General features: G+C 38.9%; 1 protein-coding gene across 2 annotated transcripts in view; it reads right to left on the bottom strand.

The window, feature by feature from the left end:
* Positions 1-3,695: 3,695 nt before the first annotated feature.
* IQGAP2 (IQ motif containing GTPase activating protein 2) overlaps positions 3,696-21,919 on the bottom strand; it is a 287,444-nt gene continuing 269,220 nt past the window's right edge. For both annotated transcript variants that reach the window (XM_038532513.1, XM_038532512.1), the window contains 6 exons: positions 15,955-16,042; positions 13,695-13,907; positions 10,897-11,057; positions 8,335-8,472; positions 7,435-7,543; positions 3,696-4,653 (listed from right to left, as the gene is read on the bottom strand). In XM_038532513.1, coding sequence (XP_038388441.1) covers positions 4,540-4,653; positions 7,435-7,543; positions 8,335-8,472; positions 10,897-11,057; positions 13,695-13,907; positions 15,955-16,042 — 823 coding nt within the window. In that variant the 3' untranslated portion in view covers positions 3,696-4,539. The remainder of the gene's footprint in view (positions 4,654-7,434; positions 7,544-8,334; positions 8,473-10,896; positions 11,058-13,694; positions 13,908-15,954; positions 16,043-21,919) is intronic.

Below are 21,919 nucleotides of genomic sequence, written 5' to 3' on the forward strand. Positions count from 1 at the left end.
GGTTACAGATTGCTCATTGAGCAGCCACCGAAAACCTACCTTCAGAAAGAGTGGTTTTAACTTTTATCACACACAATGCAGATTCCTGAACCTCATCCCAGACCTGTAAAATCCGAGTCTGCATTTTTAAAATGATTCTATTTATTTGCTTAAGAAAGAGAGAGAGAGAGAGCAGAGAAAGAGGGAGAAGCGACTCCCTGCCGAGCAGGAAGCCTGATGTAGGGCTCCATCCCAGGACCCTGAGATCATGACCTGAACCGAAAGTGGCCACTTTACCAACTGAGCCACCCAGGTGCCCCAAGATTCTACATTTTTGACAAGCAGCCCCAGGTGATGGTGATATCTGAGGGCTCCCAGCCAAAGTTTAGAAAATGTTATTCTAACACCGTGAAGATGATGGGGCAGGAGTGAGTGGGAGGGACACATTTGAAAACTACTTTGAGAGGTAAGAACTGAACAGGATTTTAGGTACTTCGTGTGAACTTCTTTAAATTACACAACATTCCAAGCAAAGTACAGAGCCTAATATCACACCGATGGCGTGTTTTTTTTTTTTTTTTAAAGATTTTATTTATTTATTCATGAGATACACAGAGAGAGAGAGAGAGAGAGAGAGAGATGCCCAGAGACACAGAGGGAGAAGCAGGCTCCCTGCAGGAAGCCTGACACAGGACTCGATCCCGGGACCCCAGGATCACGCCCTGGGCCACCCGGGCTGCCCTCGATGGCATTTTTGTACCCTTTTCTGATTTCAGTTTTTCCTACCCAGAAGAGTAACTTTCTTATTCATGTTTTTGTACTCTTACATTTCCAAAAATTAGTATTGCTTTGTATGTTCTAAAAATTTACACGAGATTCATACTCTAGGAATACTTCCTAGTTTTCATTTTCCTAGGTTTACCTGATTGTACGTGGTATCTAATTTTTTTTAAACTCTTTATAGTAGACCTTTGTATGTATATACAGCATTTTATTCTTCTAATGCTATTTGATCTGAAGCTTTGTCCAATTTATTTCACCTAACATATTTTTGCTTTTTGAATTTTCTTTTTAAAAGATTTTTATTTATTTATTTATTATTTTAAAAAGATTTTATTTATTTATCTAATAGACAGGGAGAGCCAGAGAGCACAGGCAGGGGGAATGGTGGAGGGAGAGGGAGAAGAAGGCTCCTCGCTGAGCAGGGAGCCTGATACAGGGCTCCATCCCAGGATCCTGGGATCATGACCTGAGCCGAAGGCAGGCGCTTCCCTGAGCCACCCAGGAGCCCTTGGATTTTTAATTTTTGAAAAGTAATCTCTACATCCAACATAGGGCTTGAACTCACAACCCTGAGATCGAGAGTGGCATGCTCTTCTGACTGAACCAGCCAGGTGCTGCTGCTTTGCTTTTCGTGATTAATCTGGCCAGAATTTGGAAATGACTATTTTTCCAATGCCCATCTTTTTGTTTTGTTGCTTTTATTGTTTATTTTCATTAATATTGTTTCAATAATAATTATTCAATAATTTTTACATAGGCTTTTTATCACATCTTTCTTTCTACTTTCTTTGGATTTACTCTTATTCTCCTAACTTTCTGAACTGTGTAGTGTAATTTTCACTCTTCCCTCAGATGAACACTTGAACTGCATTTTGTAACTTTTGATATGTACATATATGTAATTCAGCTGAAAATATTTTATCAATGTCACAAATCCTTCTTCAACCCATACATGATTGGAAGTTTTGACTGGCTTTGTGATTAATTTCTAATTTTATGTTACGGTCTGATGACAATGTTCTGTTTTCTGTTTTTTTCTGCATATTATACAAAATTCCCGTAATGTTTGTGTGCTCCTTAGAGCTTTTTTTTTTTTTTTTTTAAAGGTTTTATTTATTTATTCATGAGAGACACAGAAAGAGAGGCAGAGACACAGGCAGAGGGAGAAGCAGGCTCCATGCAGGGAGCCCGACGTGGACTCAATCCTGGGATCCCAGGATCCCACCCTGAGCTGAAGGCAGACACTCAACTGCTGAGCCACCCAGGGGCTCCTCCTTAGAGCTTTTGAAAAAGATAATTTGTTTGGTATCACCCATGCCAAAATCCCTTTGTTGACAGTTTTATTTATTTTTTATTTTTTATTTTTTTTTTTGTTGACAGTTTTAGAGCAAGTGTGTGTAGGTTCCCCAGAGTAGAAACTCTGCGTAACTGGACATTCCCAGAGGTTACCTAACATGTCGATACTCCTCAGAAGTGAAATCTCAACAATTGCAGCATCATTCATAGTAGAATCATCCGATACTGACTTCCTGTTTTCATTTTCTGTGTTTGAACTTATCTGGCACCAAAGAGTATGAATCATTAGTTATCCTTTTATAGTATTTGAGGTATTTAATACTGTTTTAAAACAAATGTGACATCACAATGGTGAAAATTTTAATCCCAAGGAGTTATGAAAGTGGTTTCTTTTAAACCTGTTAGATGATCTACTGGCTGCTGGTATTTTGGTTACCACTCCTCTCTCTGAAGCCCTCCAAAGACAACGATATATTCCAAGAACTTACTTAGTAATTTCCTTTTGGAAGCTAATAGTGCTGATGGCAGGGCTCATTTGTCTTGTATGAACTAATATGAAATTGTATTCAAATTAGGTGTAAGATACTTCAGATTCTGTGTGGCTATCTCCACATTGGTTTTTGAATCAAATACATCCATAATCAAGATACAAGCTAATGAGTAGGAGACTCATCTCTGCCTTTTGTTGTTATAAAACTGCACTGGTATTTTGAGTTTAGAAATAAAATTAATCTTGGGGACACCTGGGTGGCATTGTTGGTTGAGCTTCAGACTTTTGGTTTTGGCCAAATTGTGATTTCATGGGTTTTGAGATTGAGCCCAGCACAGGCTCTGCTCTCAGAGGGGAGTCTGCTTGAGGTTCTCTCCCTCTGCCCTGCCCTCAGTTGCACATGAGTTCTCTTGCTGGCTCTTTCAAAAATAAATAAACCTTTAGGGCAGCCTGGGTGGCTCAGTGGTTTAGCGCCACCTTCGGCCCAGGGCGTGATCCTGGAGACCCGGGATCGAGTCCCGCATCGGGCTTCCTGTGTGGAGCCTGCTTCTCCCTCTGCCTGTGTCTCTGCCTGTCTCTCTCTCTGTGTCTCTCATGAATAAATATATAAAATCTTAAAAAAAATAAACCTTTAAAAAAAGATATAAAAGAAATAAAATTAATCTCTCAAAATAGATCAACAAATGTATTTCCACTAATTATACCATAGAGAGAATGGTAGACCATCCCTGTAGTTGGGGTGCTAAGAAAAGATCCTATTTAGTACCTGTCTCTGCCTCTCTCTCTCTCTCTCTGTGACTATCATAAATAAAAAAAAAAAAAAAAAAAAAAAAAAGACAGAAGGCATGTCCTGGACTCCTTTCCCTCTCCTGTGGCTGGGAATCGCAGATAAGGACAGGGCTAAATGGCCAGCGTGGGTCCTCGATAATCCCATGGGCCTGCTCACTCACCTTTGAACCGCCGAACTGGACAAAAACAAACTTCCCTCTTGTTCCAGCTACACGGTTTTGGATCTCTTGGTCACAGCAGCTGACTGCACTCTACCCACCACAGCTTCATTCATGTTATTTCTTTTTCTGATAAGCCCCACCAAGAACCTTCTACCCACTAAAAGATTTAGATTTATTAAGACAACTAAAAAACCAAATTCATATAATTCAGTAACATTTATTTTACATAAAACAATTTTCAAAGGATACATTTAAAAACCATCTAGATACTGATTTTATTGCATTACAAAAAATTGAGAGGCACAATTTAGTATTCAAATAAACTGTGAGGGGTGGAGGCGGGGCTTAAGATCGCTACCGTGGTGTTCCTTAGTCACTTAAAGGCTCTGGGAACAAGAGTCTTTAATGAGGCAGTAGTGCACTTCATTTAGTAGGAATAAATCACATAAAATATATACTTTTATACAGAAAGTGTTATTGTATTACCACTTTCAATTACTTATAAAAACTTCATTTTGAATTGCACAAAAGTTCTTTAAAATTGGTAACTCCCAGAAGATAGGGCTTAGAACTAAGTATCTGTGTAAGTAATTCATTAAAAATAATTAGGTTTCCATTTCTCCATAGATTAAAAAAAATCTATGAAGAATTACATTATTCAAATGGGACATTTAAAATTTTTTTCATAGGAAAATAGGTTTACAGATTTGTCTCTAGGCAGCTAAATTTATCTTCTCCCTACTTTTTAAAACAGATCACACAATGTCCAAAGTTTTAAATCAGAATACCTATACCACAATATAATGTGGAGGTGTTTACATGAATTCATTGTTTTGTGTTACTCCACCATACTATCAGATTATCAAAAAAGGCACATGGGTACATTCTTCAGAAGTTTTGGTCGTTTTTGTTTTGTTTTTGTTTTTTTAAAAATCACACATTTCTAAGCAGTGATTTCAATCATGTTTAACAACAAAAATATTAAACAGATTCATTCCTTAATCCAGGTGATACAGATCCCATCAAGTTTCTGCGGGCACTTCACTTTCCATAGAACTTCTTGTTCAGCAGGTATATGAGAAGGTTCACATTCACTTTAACCTTATCAAACATTTTCATTACAGCTACTCCTTCATACTGCATCTGAAGTAAATCCTGAAATGAGGAAGATCATCATTAAATCTCACATTTGACATTTTGTACATTTCAAAAAAACATTCTAGAAGAATCTGTCAACAAAAATAAGATTCAGTTGACCTAACTACGGAGTGTGCACCAAAATCACCCAGTTAAAAACCACAGGTAGTTACAACCGAGATTGCTGGGTGTCACCCACTGGATGCTTTCACATGGTAGCCCTGGGGCAGGGCCCAAGAATCTGCATTTTAAGTTCCCACGTGATGATGGTATTGTGGTCTGACTGTCTCACTTGAGGATTACTTACCTCCAGTCCTGTCTCACACTTAGAGACCTGGCCATCTCGTCCTCTTTGGTAATTCATGGGATAATATAATTGTCTAAAGGCCAATGTATAGGCAGAAGTCTGGCTTTATTAGTTATTAGGTGCAGGGCTGGCTACTGGGTCATTTAAATTGTGCAAGGTAACATGAGCAGTGGGCCCTGCATTTAGTTTAATGCTCTGCTGTTACCATCTTGAAATTCTTAATAATTCTGAATAAGGAACTGTATGTTTTCATTTTGTGTCAAGCCCTGCAAATTACATAGCTAGCCCTGGTGATATGTTAATGACTTGAAAAATCTGGGGCATGGTTAGCCACCTGTATGCAGCTAAGGAATGACAGTTCACAATCAATTATGTGTATAGAGGAAAGGCATGAATAGCTAATCCTACTGCATACTGACTGAATCCCTAACAAAGGAGCAAGTGAAGCTTGATATTTGCACCACTGTTCAAAGGAAGTCCCATGGGGTTCCTGAGACCTCTCTGAACAGGTGTCTCCCAGTCACTTAGAATTCATCTGTCCGGTTGATGTTGATTGGCCTCGGGTCATTTCCTTCTTGACATTTACATGAGATGTCTTTGCCACTTCTAGAGAAGAATGACTAACAAAGGCACATCACTTGGAGCACATTTTCTCTTCCCATATTTGTCTAAATGGTACATAGGGTAATTCAAGCTTTTCAGTTAAATTGTTAGATGGATACATTTAGTGACAAAATAAGGTAGAAAACAATACTGTGTACTTATGTATACTTTTCATAATTACGCATTATCTTTCATTTTCTCTCTGGACTCTAATTGACTCCATTATCTCAATGGCCTTATTCTATTCATTTAGTTCTAATTTTTCTTTTTAAGCCACAAGGAATGCTAAATAGAAAAGTAGGGATTGGCATCTGCTTCTAGGAAGGGGAAGTCATTTCAGGGCTCTTGGCACAGGCTCAGCAGGCAGTGAGGCTAGAACTTGTCCCTGACGGTGGCTCATCAAGATGGTTTGTGTAGATCCATACAGAATATCTGGGAACCATTTTACAAGTAATTTGGGACCCACATAAATAGGTGTTATTTCCATTTAAAAATCTCTTTAATGAAAAAGGAAAACCCAAATACTTCATTTAAGCACTTCTAGCTAAGGATTAAGAAGAGGTTGGGAGTAGATAAACGTTTCATTTTCTGTGGTTGTGGTGGTTTTTGGACACACAAACTGGATGTGTCAGTTTCTGTTCAAGTATATTTGGTTTAAATGTGGTTCTTCTGGGAAAAAGGCAATAATTCAGACTGCAGACACCATTTTTCTACTTATAGATAACTATTTTGCACAATGTCTTTCATTCCTAGCATCCTAAGCATTTAACGGATATTTTTAAAAAGGATTTATTCATTTTAGAAGGAAAGAGAGAGGGAGAGAGTGCACGTGCAAACAGGCAGAGGGGAGAGAACTTTTTAAAAAGATTTTATTTCTTTATTTGACAGAGAGGGAGCAAGCATAAGCAGAGTGAGGAGCAGAGGGAGAAGCAGACTCCTCCCTGAGTAGGGAGCCCGACATGGGGTTCAATCCCAGGACCCCGGAATCATGACCTGAGCCAAAGGTAGATGCTTACCTGACTGAGTCACCCAGGCACCCAGAGATTTTTTTTAAGATTTCATTTATGTATTTATTTGAGAGAGAGAGAGAGACAGAGAGAGAGACAGAGAGAGAGAGCGTGTACAAGTGGGCAGGAGGGAGAGAGAATCCGAAGCATACTCAGCACTGAGCACAGAGCTCTATACCACGACCCGTGAGATTAGGACCTGAGACCAAACCAAGAGTTGGCCACTCAACAGACTGAGCTACCCAGGTGCCCCCTATGCATTTAACAGATTTAATACATTAATGTTAAAATGATTCTAAGAAGGGGAGAGAAGGAGAAATGGGGTCAGGAAAGTTCCAATCCTGCGCATATGTAGTCTTAGAAAGAAATCCAAGTTTCTAATAAAAGAAAACTTTCTGGGGATCCCTGGGTGGCGCAGACGTTTGGCGCCTGCCTTTGGTCCAGGGCGCGATCCTGGAGACCCGGGATCGCATCCCATGTCGGGCTCCTGGTGCATGGAGCCTCCTTCTCCCTCTGCCTATGTCTCTGCCTCTCTCTCTGTGTGACTATCATAAATAAATAAAAATTAAAAAAAAAAAAAAGAAAACTTTCCAGCCTTAATAGCTCTGAATACTTTTATACTATTTTTGCCCTCTAAGCTTCAAAATGGAAACATGGCTTAGAAACACTGACCACTATGGTTTGCCATCTCAAAGCATTTCCATTTCCAATATTTTGAAAAATTAGACTTTAAAGAAATCAATGCTTAAAAAGCTAATATTGGCAATTAAGACTTGCAGTGGTCTTCTGGTGAACCTCACTGTTACTAAGAGTTGAAGCCGGGGAGGCACAAATGACACACATTCTAAAACTCAACCCCACTTTGCAGAAATCTCAGCTTACCTGAATATTGAGCTGTACCTTTTCCATGTCAACACCAAGGAATTTTGATCTGACATCAAAGATGCCCACATCTTCAGTAGATACGATATCAAAAGTAACATTTTTAAACCTAATGAAGAAAGGAACACATGGAATTGCAAATATATGTGTAAATATATTGCAAATATATGTGTAAAGCTGAAACAAGTTAAAGGAATTTTTAATTACCATGCTTAATGAAAGTTTCACTGGGAAAATCCTCACTCTGCTCACTAAAACTAGGTTTGATAGCTCTTGTTGGGACTGTAGCTGAGAGCACTGAAGTAGGTACTTTACAAAAAAAATGCTATTAAAATATGGTCCTTGTTTTTTTTTTTTTTTTTTTTTTTTTTTTGGTCCTGGTTCTTAAAGAGCATAAAATATAGTTGGAAATAGAAGGTTCATAAAAAATGAGAATTAACTATTGACATATACTGCTGAGAAGCTAATTTAATCTTATTTTAATTTAAAGTAGGCTCCATGCCCAAAGTGGAGCCCAGTGTGGGTCCTACACTCACGACCCTGAGATCAAAACCTGAGCCGAGATCAAGAGTCAGACACTCAACCGACTGATATGACTCAGTTCTTCTGGTGGGAAAGGGGAGGCTGGCAAATCCAAAAGCACCAGACTAGCCATGGCAAACACAATGACCTGCTCAGCACTTCCTATGATCTGCAGCTCCAGATGCTCGGGTCTGATGGGAAGACTAGAGATTACAATACATGGTATTTCCCCCCGTCATATGTAATCAAGGGTAAGCCTTGATAGACCAAATGAAGCTCTCTTCAAAGGCCACGGGAAACCAAAGAGAAGTGAGTCAGATTTTTATGGGAGTGATTAGAGGGGACTTGTGTTATGTGCAGATTCCAAATCACACTCACTGGTTGGTCTGAAGGTCATCTATCCCCAGGAGGACTCCTTTCTCATGCAGCTTTGCTGCTGTGTACCTCACCGGCTTAGATCTCTTCGCCCCTTTGGGTTCTCCTTTTCCATCTAGTTTAATTGATCTTCGTGCATTTCTGACAAAATAAGAATAAACAGTCTGTTGTCATGATGGCAAACTCAGATGTTTCTGGAGGTGCGACAACCATGCCCAGTGTGTTCACCATTGTCCACACTTGGTCCCCACTGCACTGAATATGAAACTTTCTATTTTGTGATAGTAGGTGACAATTTTCCCTAGACCATAAAACCTCACTGCTGAAGTTATAAGAGAAAGCTATTTTCAAAGTGACTTTAGTTTGAATGACAGACTAATATATTTCTTTTTTTAAAAGATTTTATTTATTTATTTATTTATTTATTTATTTATTTATTTATTTATTTATTTATTTATGAGAGACACACACACACAGAGGCAGAGACATAGGCAGAGGGAGAAGCAGGCTCCATACAGGGAGCCCAATGTGGGACTTGATCCCGAGACTCCAGAATCACGCCCTGAGCTGAAGGCAGGCACTTAACCACTGAGCCACTCCGGCGTCCCAGACTCTATTTTCTCAGGCATCCGAACTAAGTGGTTATATTAAGTTATTCTGCAAGCAGCTTTCATTCATTAAAACAAGCTTGCATACTCCTAAGGAAAAGTATTACTAAGACTTCATTAGTTTATTTAATAAATACTATGCGGGCCAGCAATGTTCTAAGTACCTTATGAATATTGCCTCACGTTTGCAAATTTGCAAATTGCCTCACGTTGCTTTGAAATAAATTCCTTTCTCATTGTTTCATTTAGCTCTCATGACAATGCTGGTGAAGCTGGTACTCTTATTGCCACCTTAAAGATGAGAAAATTGAAGTTCCAGAGAAGTTCACTGGGCTGGGTCACAGATCACACAATGTAACAGGAAATTAGAATGCAAATCCAGCTCACCTAACTGCAGAGCTTATAAAATGTCTTCAAGTAGTTGCAATAAATATGTAACCACCCCCTCGAACAACCTTATTTCTACTTTGTATTTTTTTAAAAGATTTTATTTGTTTATTCATGAGAGACAGAGAGAGAGAGAGAGAGAGAGAGAGAGAGAGAGAGACAGGCAGAGGGAGAAGCAGGCTCCATGCAGGGAACCCGATGTGGGGCTCTTGGTCCTGGGACTCCAGGATCATGCCCTGGGGCCAAAGGCAGGCACTAAACCACTGAGCCACCCAGGGATCCCCTCTACTGGGTATTTTTTTTTCTTTCCCTCTACTGGGTATTATTAGCTTGATCAACTTCTTCCTCCCAGGAACAGAGAAAAAATAATTTATATGCTGCAAGCAAATGAATTAAAATTCAGAACTAGTGGGGCCCAAATGGATCTGTTTAAATTTGGTTATTTTCCTTCATCAAATCTTCTATGATTAATGCAATTGATTTTTCTGTATAGCACCATTTCCTACTCTCAATTTGACTACATGGATTACATGAAAATACCGCATTACATATTTATATGGGTAATTAAAATTCAGTTAGTATTGACCTTAGTCTAAGTAAGAACAATTATGAGCAAAGAATACTCATTAAAAGTGGCTACACTGTGTATAAAAAATCTGTAATATGGATGCTAATGGGTAATAGGAAACCGCCAAATTTTGTCATTTATGTCAATAATAATTTTTTAAAACTACTAGGCAATTTTAAAGTCTTTAAAATTTATTTGAGAGAGACAGAGAGAGCACGCTTGAGGGAGTTAGTAAGGGGGAGTTAGTAAGTGAGGGGCAGAGGAAAGAGAGAGAACCTCAAGCACACTCTCAACGTAGAAGAGCCGGATGTAGGCTCTATCTCATGACCTTGAGATCATGACCTGAGCTGAAATCAAGAGTCAGATGCTTAACTGACTGAGCCACCCAGGTGCCCCACTAAGCAATTTTAAATCATGAGGCTGCATCCCGCTATTAGGAAATACTTGGGGTTATCTAATATTGTTTATTGTAAATATTCAAAAAACAAGAGTAGCTTTAATTTTTCCATCACAGTGTTCAAAGACACCTATTACTAAAAAAGACAAAAGGAAAAAAGAGAGTGCTTCCCCAAGTGTTAAAGGTACTTGCTTAAAATACAACAGATTGAGCTACTTCAATTCCAAGCTGGTAGGCAATTAAAAAGTTTCTAAATGGACTTCTGCTTTTTTTTTTTTTTTTTAAGATTTTATTTATTTATTCATGAGAGACACATAGAGAGAGGCACACAGGCAGGGGGAGAAGCAGGCTCCATGCAGGAAGCCCGATGTGGAGCTTGAACCCAGGACTGGGATCATGAGCTGAAGGCAGATATTTAACGGCTGAGCCACCCAGGCATCCCGACTTCTGATTTATTAGGTCACGGCGGCAAATCACAAAATTGAGATTGAGATTCAAGTTTTTGGTTGTAAAATAAAGCAAAATTTTGCTTCAAGCCCTATTGTCCAGGATTGTAAAAGAACTGACACCCATATAAAGCAAATGGATATATGATTTTAACTTACCTTCTTTTTAAGTTGTCCACACAAGTCTTTATGTAGGTGTCATAATAATTAATTTGTTCTTCATAAAATGCCGCCTTCTCATTAAGCGCCTTCAGGGTCTGCTGAAGTTTTGCCAGTTCAGCTTTTCGAAGCTTACGATGTAGTCTTTGATTTCGAATGTCCTAAAAGAACAAGTAAATGCTATGATACAAGATTTAAGAAGTTTACTTTATGATGTTGCTAATGTGGGACAAGAATAATGTGGACTATGAAATCAATGTTTGTGACTATTGGTAGCTTTCCTTGGTGACCTTAATCTCTGATTACTAAAGTGCCCTCCCATCCTCGCTTACTCAGACTAGAAGAGTCCATATTTCACTTTAACAGAGTTGCTAAGGTTTGTTTTTTTCTTGATGGAAAAGCACGGAAGGATTTTTAGAATAACCATACAATTAATTTTTTTAAGATTTTATTTATTCATGAGAGATTTTATTTCTCATGAGAGAAACAGAGAGAGAGGCAGAGACACAAGCAGAGGGAGAAGCAGGCTCCATGCAGGGAGCCCAATGTGGGACTCGATCCTGGGACCCCAGGATCACACCCTGGGCTGAAGGCGGCGCTAAACCACTGAGCCACCCGGGCTGCCCATAATCATACAATTAATTTAAGAAAAAATAGTGTTTTACAAGGGGCATAAGGAAGACTTTCCCAATTTCTTCAGAACATTCCATTTTGAAGAATACTTTACATGTAATCAATGCATTCATTTTAGAAATAAGTAAAAAAAAAATGCACTTTTAATCTGGGAAATATTTCTCAAGGTTTGTGAAAAACACCTGAGCTCTCAAGACTGATTGGAAAGACTTAACCTTGGTAACTATTCCTTGGAGATATATATAGATATATAGATATCTATATCTATATCTATATCTATATCTATTTTTTAAGTTCCATTCTTTTTTTTTTCCAAAGATTTTATTTTTTTATTCATGAGAGACAGAGAGAGAGAGAGAGAGAGAGAGAGAGGCAGAGACACAGGCAGAGGGAGAAGCAGGCTCCATACAGGGAGCCTGACGCGGGACTCGATCCTGGGTCTCCAGGATCACGCCCTGGGCTGAAGGCAGCACTAAACTGCTGAGCCACCCAGGCTTCCCTATTTCTTGGATTTAAATAGAGTTCGTAGAACATTAAGTTGTCCAAACTGCTCACAATCGACAGGAACTATGCTATATTCAAACTCATGGACATAAAATTTGTCATTCTAACTGGCAAATCATAAAAATGTTTCATTTAAGAAAACAGTTCTTGTTTAATATGATTTTCCTCATGTGGGCAAATTACAACACATTCCTCTAGGAATTCAGTCAGAAAGGCACACACGCATAAGTAAAAATTCTTCACTAAACAGAATCTTTCTGGAGGATGCCTTCATTATTATTTTTTTTTTAAGGAAAAAGCATTAATTTCTCTACTAATTCCCAAAGAGAAATATTTTCCACCTCTGAGCTATGGAAAGAAATGTGACTTCCCTTGAGTCACTTAAGCTAGAAGGAAGAAGCCTGCTGCTAGAAGTGACCATAACTTTCCATGGAAGAAAGAAGTGGAGTTGGTTTTTCACAAAGAAGGTAAGAACATTTCCTTTTTTTCCTGATCACTTAACTGCCTTTAACCTCCAGACCCATTTTAACTTGCATATTTGGATAAAAACAATGAAATGTCCATTTGACACAGATATATACTTCCTTATCCTTGGCAAACAGATCTCAGCCATTTCCTGTGATGTTTCCTCACACTAATTTGAGATCCTTTTCTCAGGATGTTTCCCAACTGTAAAAGTATGAGAAAACAGAAAGCACCCTTGAAGTTTTAAGTTAAGGGTTAACCTAATTTAGGCTTAACTGCTCAGAGGCACATTCTCAGGGACATAGAGTTAGTATCTTGGTGGCAGGTCCTAAGAGCAATTGGAGTAAATGCCAACTAACAAGAGATAACTTTTATGAAAGTGTCATTTTTTGGGACGCTTAGATGGCTCAGAGGTTGAGCGTCTGCCTTTTGGCTCAGGACATGATCCCATGGTCCTGGGATCGAGTCCTACATTGGGCTCCCATCATGGAGCCTGCTTCTCCCTGTGTTTCTGGCTCTCTCTCTCTGTGTCTCTCATGAATGGATGAATAAATCTTAAAAAAAAAAAGTGTCATTTTTATTTATTTATTTATTTTTAAAGATTTTATTTATTCATGAGAGACACAGAGAGAAAGAGAGGCAGAGACACAGGCAGAGGGAGAAGCAGGCTCCATGCAGGGAGCTTGATGCGAGACTCGATCCCGGTTCTCCAGGATCACGTCCTGGGCCAGAGGCAGGCGCTAAACTGCCGAGCCACCCAGGGATCCCCAAAAAGGCATCATTTTTAAAACCAGTAAGTATTGTGGTGCCTGGCTGGCTCAGTTGGTAGAGCATGCAACTCTTGATCTCGGGTTGTAGGTTTGAGCCCCACGATGGGTGTAGAGATTACTAAACATAAAATCTTCAAACAAACAAACCCAAACTTAGTAGGTATTGTTTAAAGATATAGATGAAACTTGTCTATTACATTTCCTGAGCATTTATTTCTGGCATGTGTCCAATGTCCTAATGACTTGGGAAGTTGTGATTTTTCTCTATCAAAAGCCATCAATGGCTCTAAAACCTTTGAAAATCTCTAATGGTGACCATGGTAATACAATTATGAGTCTGTAATGTTACCTGAGAGAGTGCCTAGCATGTGACCAATGATTAGCAAATGTCTACTAAGAAGGAGGAAGAATATTATTTCTAAAAACCTTGGCAATCTCATTGAGAATGTCTTGGTATTTATTTTTGGATGACACATGTCCAGTTTGTTCCAATGTCCGAAGATTCCTCTGGATTTTCCTCTTCTTTTGCTCTAGGGGTAGCTGTGCATCTTCAACCATAGACTGACTATGTTTCATTTCTTCTGGAGCCTGGGAATCTATAATTGCACGGCTCACCATATCTTTGGCATGATCTGTTTCCTGAAAAGAGAATATCAAGATGTTGACTTCTGATTCCCTAGTCTCACAAGTTTGTAACCTGTATAAGGTAAGTTAATGTCAAAATAAAAGAAATCCTCAAGTCAGAGTCCAACGACCAGAATCCGCTTATGTTCTTCATGGATTTTTGAAGGAGGTCTTTGGGAAGGGGTTATTTCATCTTTTTTGAGAAATACAACAGTGGTGGCAGGCCTACTTTGAGCAAAATTCTTGATGGCTACTTTAGTGCACTGAAAGTACAGTGGACAACTGATTATTTTGTAATTTCTGGATAGTTCAGTTGATGAAACTAAAATTACATTATTTATTAAAACAGCTAATGAGAACACCCTGAACATCCAGAACCCAACTGAACTCTCACACATCAGCCATATTTATGGAGACTGGTAAGCCATGAAGGTAGAGACTTTATTTTAATTAGAGACTAATTCTCAAACTACCAACTCTGAAAAACCTGCAAGGCTTCTTTGAGTCAAAGGGAATAGGGATATTTTAGGTCATACTAAGCTCCCAAATAAATGATTAGTAAATGAATGAATGAGGAAAATAGGACAGGTTGTTAAAAAAAAAAAACCCAACCAAACAAGTAATAAAAGGAGACTGGTGATCTTCCCATTTCATTTTATTAGACAACTGGCTGACACAATATAAAGTCTAAGGATACAAATGTTATTAGATGGCAGAGCGATCAGTGTCACGTACAAAGGAAGGGGTTACCAGGTCAGCGGTCAGCAATAGTAATTGCAGTACTTAATATCTCATTGAACACCTAGTATGTGCCAGTTATTATTCTACCCACTTAACATGTTTTAAATCATTTGTTCTTGCTGTGAATGAAGCACTATTATTATTCCCATTTTGTGGTTGAGGAAACTGAGGCACAGAAATGCTTTTAAGTGCCTAGAATTACACAGCCAGGAGGTACAGGACTATACTGTCTTGGAAGTCTGCATTCTTAGTGACTATGCTATATTAGGGGAAAAATTAAATATTCAATAAGGACTAAAATTCTTTTACTAAATTAGTAGGATATTCCACTCACATTGCTTAAAAATATTCACATGTAACAAACATCAGATAACCTGAAGTTTCATTCTATGTATTTTTTAAATTAAAAATGGACAATCATTTCTTGGCAACCAATTAGATGAAGAATGATTCAGGGATGGGGCATCCAACTCTTGATTTCCATTCAGCTCACGATCACAGGATCATGGGATTGAGCTCCACATTAGGCTCTATGCTCAGCAGTTTGCTTGAGGATTCTCTTTCCCTCTCCTTCTGCTTTGGTCCCTTTCCTCACTTATGCTCTTCTTTCATTCTCTCTCAAATAAACAAATAAATCTTTTTTTCTTTTTTTAAAGAATGATTCAGGAAAATTATGTGTAGCTCTGCTAAGAATTATATATATACCAAATTATATAATTTTATTAACTTATGTTAACCAAGTGGCAATTGTTGATATTAAAACAATAGCAGTTAGTTAATTTAGAATGAACTACATAAACAAGATGCATTTTAAAAGATGTTGGTAACAACTTTAATGCAAGATTGTTATGAACCTTTAGTAACTTACACCATGATAATGGTGCTCTGACCTGATGGACTCAAGACATTTGCTTCTGAAACATTTGGAAGAGTTTTAATGTGTAAGACACCTGTTTCAAGTGAAAGGTAGTTTTTTACATCCTATTGACCAGAACTATCTCTTAACTGCCTTATTTGCTTACCGACTGTATGATAAACTTTATAATAAACATTCAGAGGCTTTAAAAGACCCAGAGCTATCTTCCTAGTCTAGGACAAAATTACATTCGGCATAAATTTGGTGCTGCATTTTATATTTCATTCCTATTATAGGGACTTTACATTTATGACTGAATCCAGCTGGCCAGAGTAACAGATAAATTTCCTTACTTCCAAACCATGTCGGTTACACTGTGCGATCATAGTAACCACTGGACATGAAGATTAATAAAGTTAATTCATATACATGGTACTTATTATTTTACACTCAAAGGCCAATTACCTGTTGTGTAGTTGCTGGTGTCTCCAAGATTTCTGTCAACGTGTTCCCTGGTTGGTTCCGGATCACATCAATGATTAGCTTTTTGGTCCTTAGAAAATTGAGAAGAGACAGACTTTCAGACAGCAGTCCTATGCACAACAGTCGGCTTCCTCCCTATGTGTCTTTATATGTGCTGCACAAACACACGCAAAAGTGGAGCTTCAAAGATGATCCCTTAAAGTGAAACAGTCTATAGGAAATTCACATCTGCTGGAGGCTCCTGCAAGTTTGTGAATGCCTGGCAATCGAAGTCCGGGTTTTACATACCTCATGTTGTGGGAATATGCTATGGGTAACACGGGGACAAGTATGTCATTAGATTCATTCTCTAAATACTTTTTCTTCTTTTTAAACTGGGCTACTTTTGATGAGCAGGAAGGACAAGGGCTGCTGATAGGACGTGCTCCTGCAGAGAATACAGCAATGTTACCTGGTACCCTCCCAACTTTCCTGACCTTACTAATAACATCTAAGCTTCTGAACCTGTTTAATACATCATAAGCCTCTTGGAACCAGTCCAACTGTTATTTTTCCTGGTCTGAGAAAGTCAAGAAACAGTTTGAAGGCCAGTGGGAGCAGCAGTCCCAGATGGGCAGTGGGGGCTTTGGAAGCCGGTGGACACAGCAACTAGGTGGATGGTGTTCAACCCTCAGGTCTGATAGAGGAGCTAACAACTGGCTTGCATCCTTGTCTTAAGGGGGCAGAAGGCACAAGAAGGGCTCTTAAAATGTAAGCAGCTAGGAAACTCCACTGGAAGTGCTAAAACCACAATACTTTTTCATATGTATCCTTCATGGCAATCAGCCACCCCTTCCTATTCAAAGATCGGGTTATGTAATAATGTGAAAAGATTTCAGCATAAAAGGAGAAGGGTCAAGTCTGTGTATTTTTACATGAGTGGGAAAATTATTATTGGATGAATCTTCCTTTCTAAAAAACAGAGATATAAACAGAAGCTGCTTTAAGTTATAAACAGGTCTAATCGATGACTGACGTTTCACTGTTCTTGCTGCCCTGTTGTACTTAACATCATTTCTTTCAAAGGCACTGTGTGACATCACTGGGTGATGTATTTCTTCCTTATCTATAGCAGGAAATGTTCACACAGTATGAATATGGGAAAATGAAAATAAAACATTGTTCATGGTTTGAAGCATTGGGGCAAATGACAGAGGAAACCCTCAGAGTTCATTCCAAATATGTTATTTTTGAAAATAGGATAAAATCCAATAAACCATCTGTAGTAGACATTGTTTTTGTCATTTCTTATTTACTGCAGGTCTGTAGGAGAAGAATGATCACAGCCATTTCCTCTGACCCATGGCCTTTCACTGCTGGGGATTTACAGGCTGTCTGGGAATGTCTGAACACTTCCCCCGAGAGTGAGGTGGACACGCAGCTAAATATAGCGGTGTAGGAGAAGGCACTGTTCCTAAGATGGCTGTAGCTTAGAGAGCCAGGTCTTTTTTTTTTTTTTTTTTTTAATTTTTATTTATTTATGATAGTCACAGAGAGAGAGAGGCAGAGACACAGGCAGAGGGAGAAGCAGGCTCCATGCACCGGGAGCCCGACGTGGGATTTGATCCCGGGTCTCCAGGATCGCGCCCTGGGCCAAAGGCAGGCGCTAAACCGCTGCGCCACCCAGGGATCCCGAGAGCCAGGTCTTGTTTCCTCCTCACGCCACTTCCTTTTCCAATCACCGTTAACGTATCAAATAGCTAGAAATTAAAGGACTGTATGATTTAAAAAATGTAAACACAGTCATGGTTTCATATTTGAAATAATATTCTAGGAACTACTTATGATATATTTTTCCAGGAAGCTCCCAGCTCATCTCTCTAGAGAGGGACTGATGACCAAAATGACTAGGGTTACTAAAGCATGCCCTGCCAGGGACCAAAAATGTTTGTTTGTTACGGAGTTGCTCAAGGACAAACTGCCTATACTGTGTCTTTCTCTTGTAATTCTACTTTATGTCAAGCCTGTGGAATTCACGGCCAAAGTTCCACCCCAGACATCTTGCATGCAAGTACCACCCTGTTTCAGGACAGGGAACTGCAGTACGCCTAACGGTTAAGGGCACTGGGATCAGATAGATCTAAGATCCATTTGGGGCTCCTGTTGCTTAATAATTGTGTCGACTTGTGTAAATGATATAATCTCAATGAGTCTGTTTTTTCATTTATATAATGGGACTCTCTCAGAGGCCTTAGTAAGGTCTGGATGAAGAGTCGCATGTAAAGCCTCTCACTAGGGTCTGACAGGTGGTGAGCATTCACTCGGTCATCAAAGCTGCGCTGCCCAAGATGGGGGCCAGTGGCCACAGGTGGCAACGGACTGCTTGAAACATGGCTAGTCCAGATTGAGATGTGTTCAGGTATAAAAGAGGTTATGAAGCTTTAGTATGAAAAAATTAACAGTTTTTAGACTAATTACATATTGAAATGACATTTTCAACATATTGGATTAAATAAAATATATTGGAACTAATTTTACCCCTTTCTTTTTAAAATGGGATTTCTAGAAAATTTAAAATCACTTGTATGGCTTGTGTCAAATTTATTTTGGTAAGTACAACACGGGAACATTCCATTCTTACACAGGAAACTCACTTTGAGAAGCCTGCCTTCCGTTGAAGCCCACTCACTGGACCTGGTTAGTCAGAGGACTTGAGCACTCAGGGGAACCTTTGGAAAACAGTCCAGTCCCTGATGACACAAATGAGGCAACTAAGATGGAAGAGGCTCAAGAGTTACACAAAGGTCACACTCTATTTTCTAGAGTTACAAAAAACAAGTTGAATTCACTTTCCACATCATCAGCACCTCACAGACATGGAGAGAGGTCCCCAAATTGTGTCCCCATCCCCTCTTCTACTACCTTTCTTTTTGCACGTGAAACCTCCAGTTCCTTAAACCTCTTCACAAGAGGATTTCAACAGAGTTCATAGTTTTGATCCCATCTGTTTGCTAATGATCTTAAGATGTGTCTCCTCCTCACCACAATGCAAACATAATATTCTAGATATGGTCTAACCACCATAAATCAACTAACTGGTTAGAGTACTGGCTCCCTGGGTGTTCTCACGATATGTCAGATAGGCCAATCAAATCTAGGACATTAATTCTGAGTAAAAATTAAGGAAAAGAAAAAGAAATACTGCAGGGAGTTTGTTCATCACAGCTGTGTTCAAATCCCATTGTTGGGAAATGAGACCACATGGTGCTTGGAAACTGGCGTGGCCCTTTAGATTTGGCCATTCCACTCCTATGACATCTTCTACTATGCTCTAACTGGTTAGCATCCTTCAGCCTCCCTCTCTGCCAATCTGCCTTAGAGTTTGTCCAAGTTTGAAAAGGAATTTGTGTTTTGCAATCTAAGGAATATTTCCACTTGTTTAAAATTCTTCTAACATGATTATACACTTTTATCACCAGACATCAAATATCACCTTAGCCATTTAGTGCACATGCTAGTTTGGACCAAAAGCAAAGAGATCTTTCAGGTGGGCAACAGATGCCTCAACTGAATCATGTGATAAGAAAAAAAAGTTCTTAAGAAACAACTGAAGCACTCAGGCAACTAAGTTTGATTGAACCCACAAATGTTGCCTTCTGCTGAAACATGCATACTTCTGTAGAAAAACAAGCTTAATAACGGTCATAAGGGTCGCATTTTTTTTTTTTTTAAAGTAAGCTCTATGTTCAACATCGGGCTTGAATTCACGACCTGGAGATCAAGAGTCACATGTTCTACCAACCGAGCCAGCCAGGCACCCCGAAGATCACATATTTTAGGTGGAATCATGAGGTATAATGAGATTTCAGTTGTGTAGTTTTTAAAATAATTTACACAATGTTATTGAATGTCTTCTTTTGCTCATTGTTTCCTTCCTTCCCCTCTCCCTCTGTACTCTTCCCCATTTTATAGATGAGGAAACTGATGCAGAGGTGATTGTGGCTGTAATCCCAGGTCTCCCCAGGATTCCTCAACTAAGCTTTTCTGGTTTGTTCTTTCTATATCAGCAGACTTGGCAGTATTGGCTAAACGGCAAAAGCCCAAACTGAGGCTCCCTATTCAATAAACATACAGAAGGGAAACACAGTGTTTCTTCCTACCCATGTCTGTGCCTTCATGTCCCTCACGTGGATTGGTCAGTCTTTGTCTCTGGTCTGGAAAGATGCCCCAGCATCAGTTATGAAGTAACTGCTCTGCTATCATTCTCATTATTTAGTCTAAGATTCCAAAGAGTACAAAGAACAGTGGCCTTGTCCTCAATGAGTTGTAAAATCCTGTGATTAAGAGTGCAGGCCCCAAAGGGCTAAGATCATGTGAGTTTGAATCTATTCTCCATCTACTAGCCATAGTACCTAAGACATAATTTTTGCCTGTTGTGTGCCTCATATGTAAAATACAGGTAATAACCTCCACCTCTTATGGTTGCTGAGAGTATAACACGACATATTTCAAACATATATATATGTTATATATATATCACACATAAATAATATATACAGACATAAATAATATATACAGAATACATATATAACGCATATATATGTCATCGGTCTGTATCTGTAAGATAGTCCTTGTCACATGGTAAGCATTACATAGGTGTTTGCTATCATCTTCATCTAATTACTAAGAATTATAAAAAGCTAGCATGATAAAAAGTTTATAAGCATAAGGATTAACAATGTCTCAAATTCTTCTACCACAGATGACCCCATGGAGAGGAGTCACTCATCACTGTAAGGTCAGTTATTTTGTAATTAATCATAAAGGGACATTTCTGAAAGTTAAAAACACAACTTGTTTAAGGAGGAAGCAAAATAAGTTTTGTTTTTTGTTTTCTGATAGAGAAAAGCCTGGTATTTTTATGTCCCAAATGCTCTGCATTCCATGATTGTCCATTTCACACTAACTTCTGACAGGTGTTGTCTGATTTCAGTTAAATTTGGTTCTGTAATGAAGATCCTCAAGAACTACATGTTATGTTTGAGTTAGGAATTTGATTTACTAGCTTGGAAAAAAGACATCTCCATAACAGTTTTGAAATCAACATGTAAAGTGTATATTAGGGGTATCTGGGTGGCTCCCGTCAGTTAAGTATCTGCCTTCGGCTCAGGACATGATCTCAGAGTCCTGGGATTGAGCCCTGTTAGGCTCCCTGCTCAGTGGGGAGGCTGCTTCTCCCTCTCTCTCTGCCTGTTGCCCCCCCCCCCCCTTATGCTTTCCCTCTCTGTCAAATAAATAAGTAAAATCTTAAAAAAAAAAAAAAAAGAACTCGGACTATTGCCTTATACACAACTTATACTGCCAAACACAAAAATTAGCTCAAGAGGGATAACACATTTAACTATAGAAGCAAAAACTATACAACTCTTAGAACAAAACATAGGAGTAAATCTTCATGACCTTGGATTGGGCAATGATTTCTTTTTTTTTCTTCCTTTTAAAGATTTTATTTATTTATTAATGAGAGACACACAGAGAGAGGCAGAGACACAGGCAGAGGGAGAAGCAGGCTCCATGCAGGGAGTCTGATGCGGGACCGGATCCCGGGACTCCAGGGTTATGCCCTGGGCTACAGGCAGGTGCTAAACCGCTGAGCCCCCCAGGGAACCCTTGGGCAATGATTTCTTAAATATGACACCAAAAGCACAAGCAACAACAAAAAAATAGATTAACTGTCCTTTGTCAACTTCAAAAACTTTTGTGCTTAAAAGGATATTCCCAAGAGAATAAAAAGACAACTCACAGAAGGGATAAAATAGATGCAAATCATAAATCTGGTTGGGGTCTATTATCTAGAATATAGAAGGAACTCTTAGAGCTCTGCAACAGAAAGACAAATAATCCACTTAAAAACTAGGCAAATGACTTGTATAGGTATTTCTATAAACAAGGTATACAAAATGGCTGA

Source organism: Canis lupus, chromosome 3, assembly GCF_011100685.1.
Source record: "Canis lupus familiaris isolate Mischka breed German Shepherd chromosome 3, alternate assembly UU_Cfam_GSD_1.0, whole genome shotgun sequence".
NCBI classification, from domain to species: domain Eukaryota; kingdom Metazoa; phylum Chordata; class Mammalia; order Carnivora; family Canidae; genus Canis; species Canis lupus.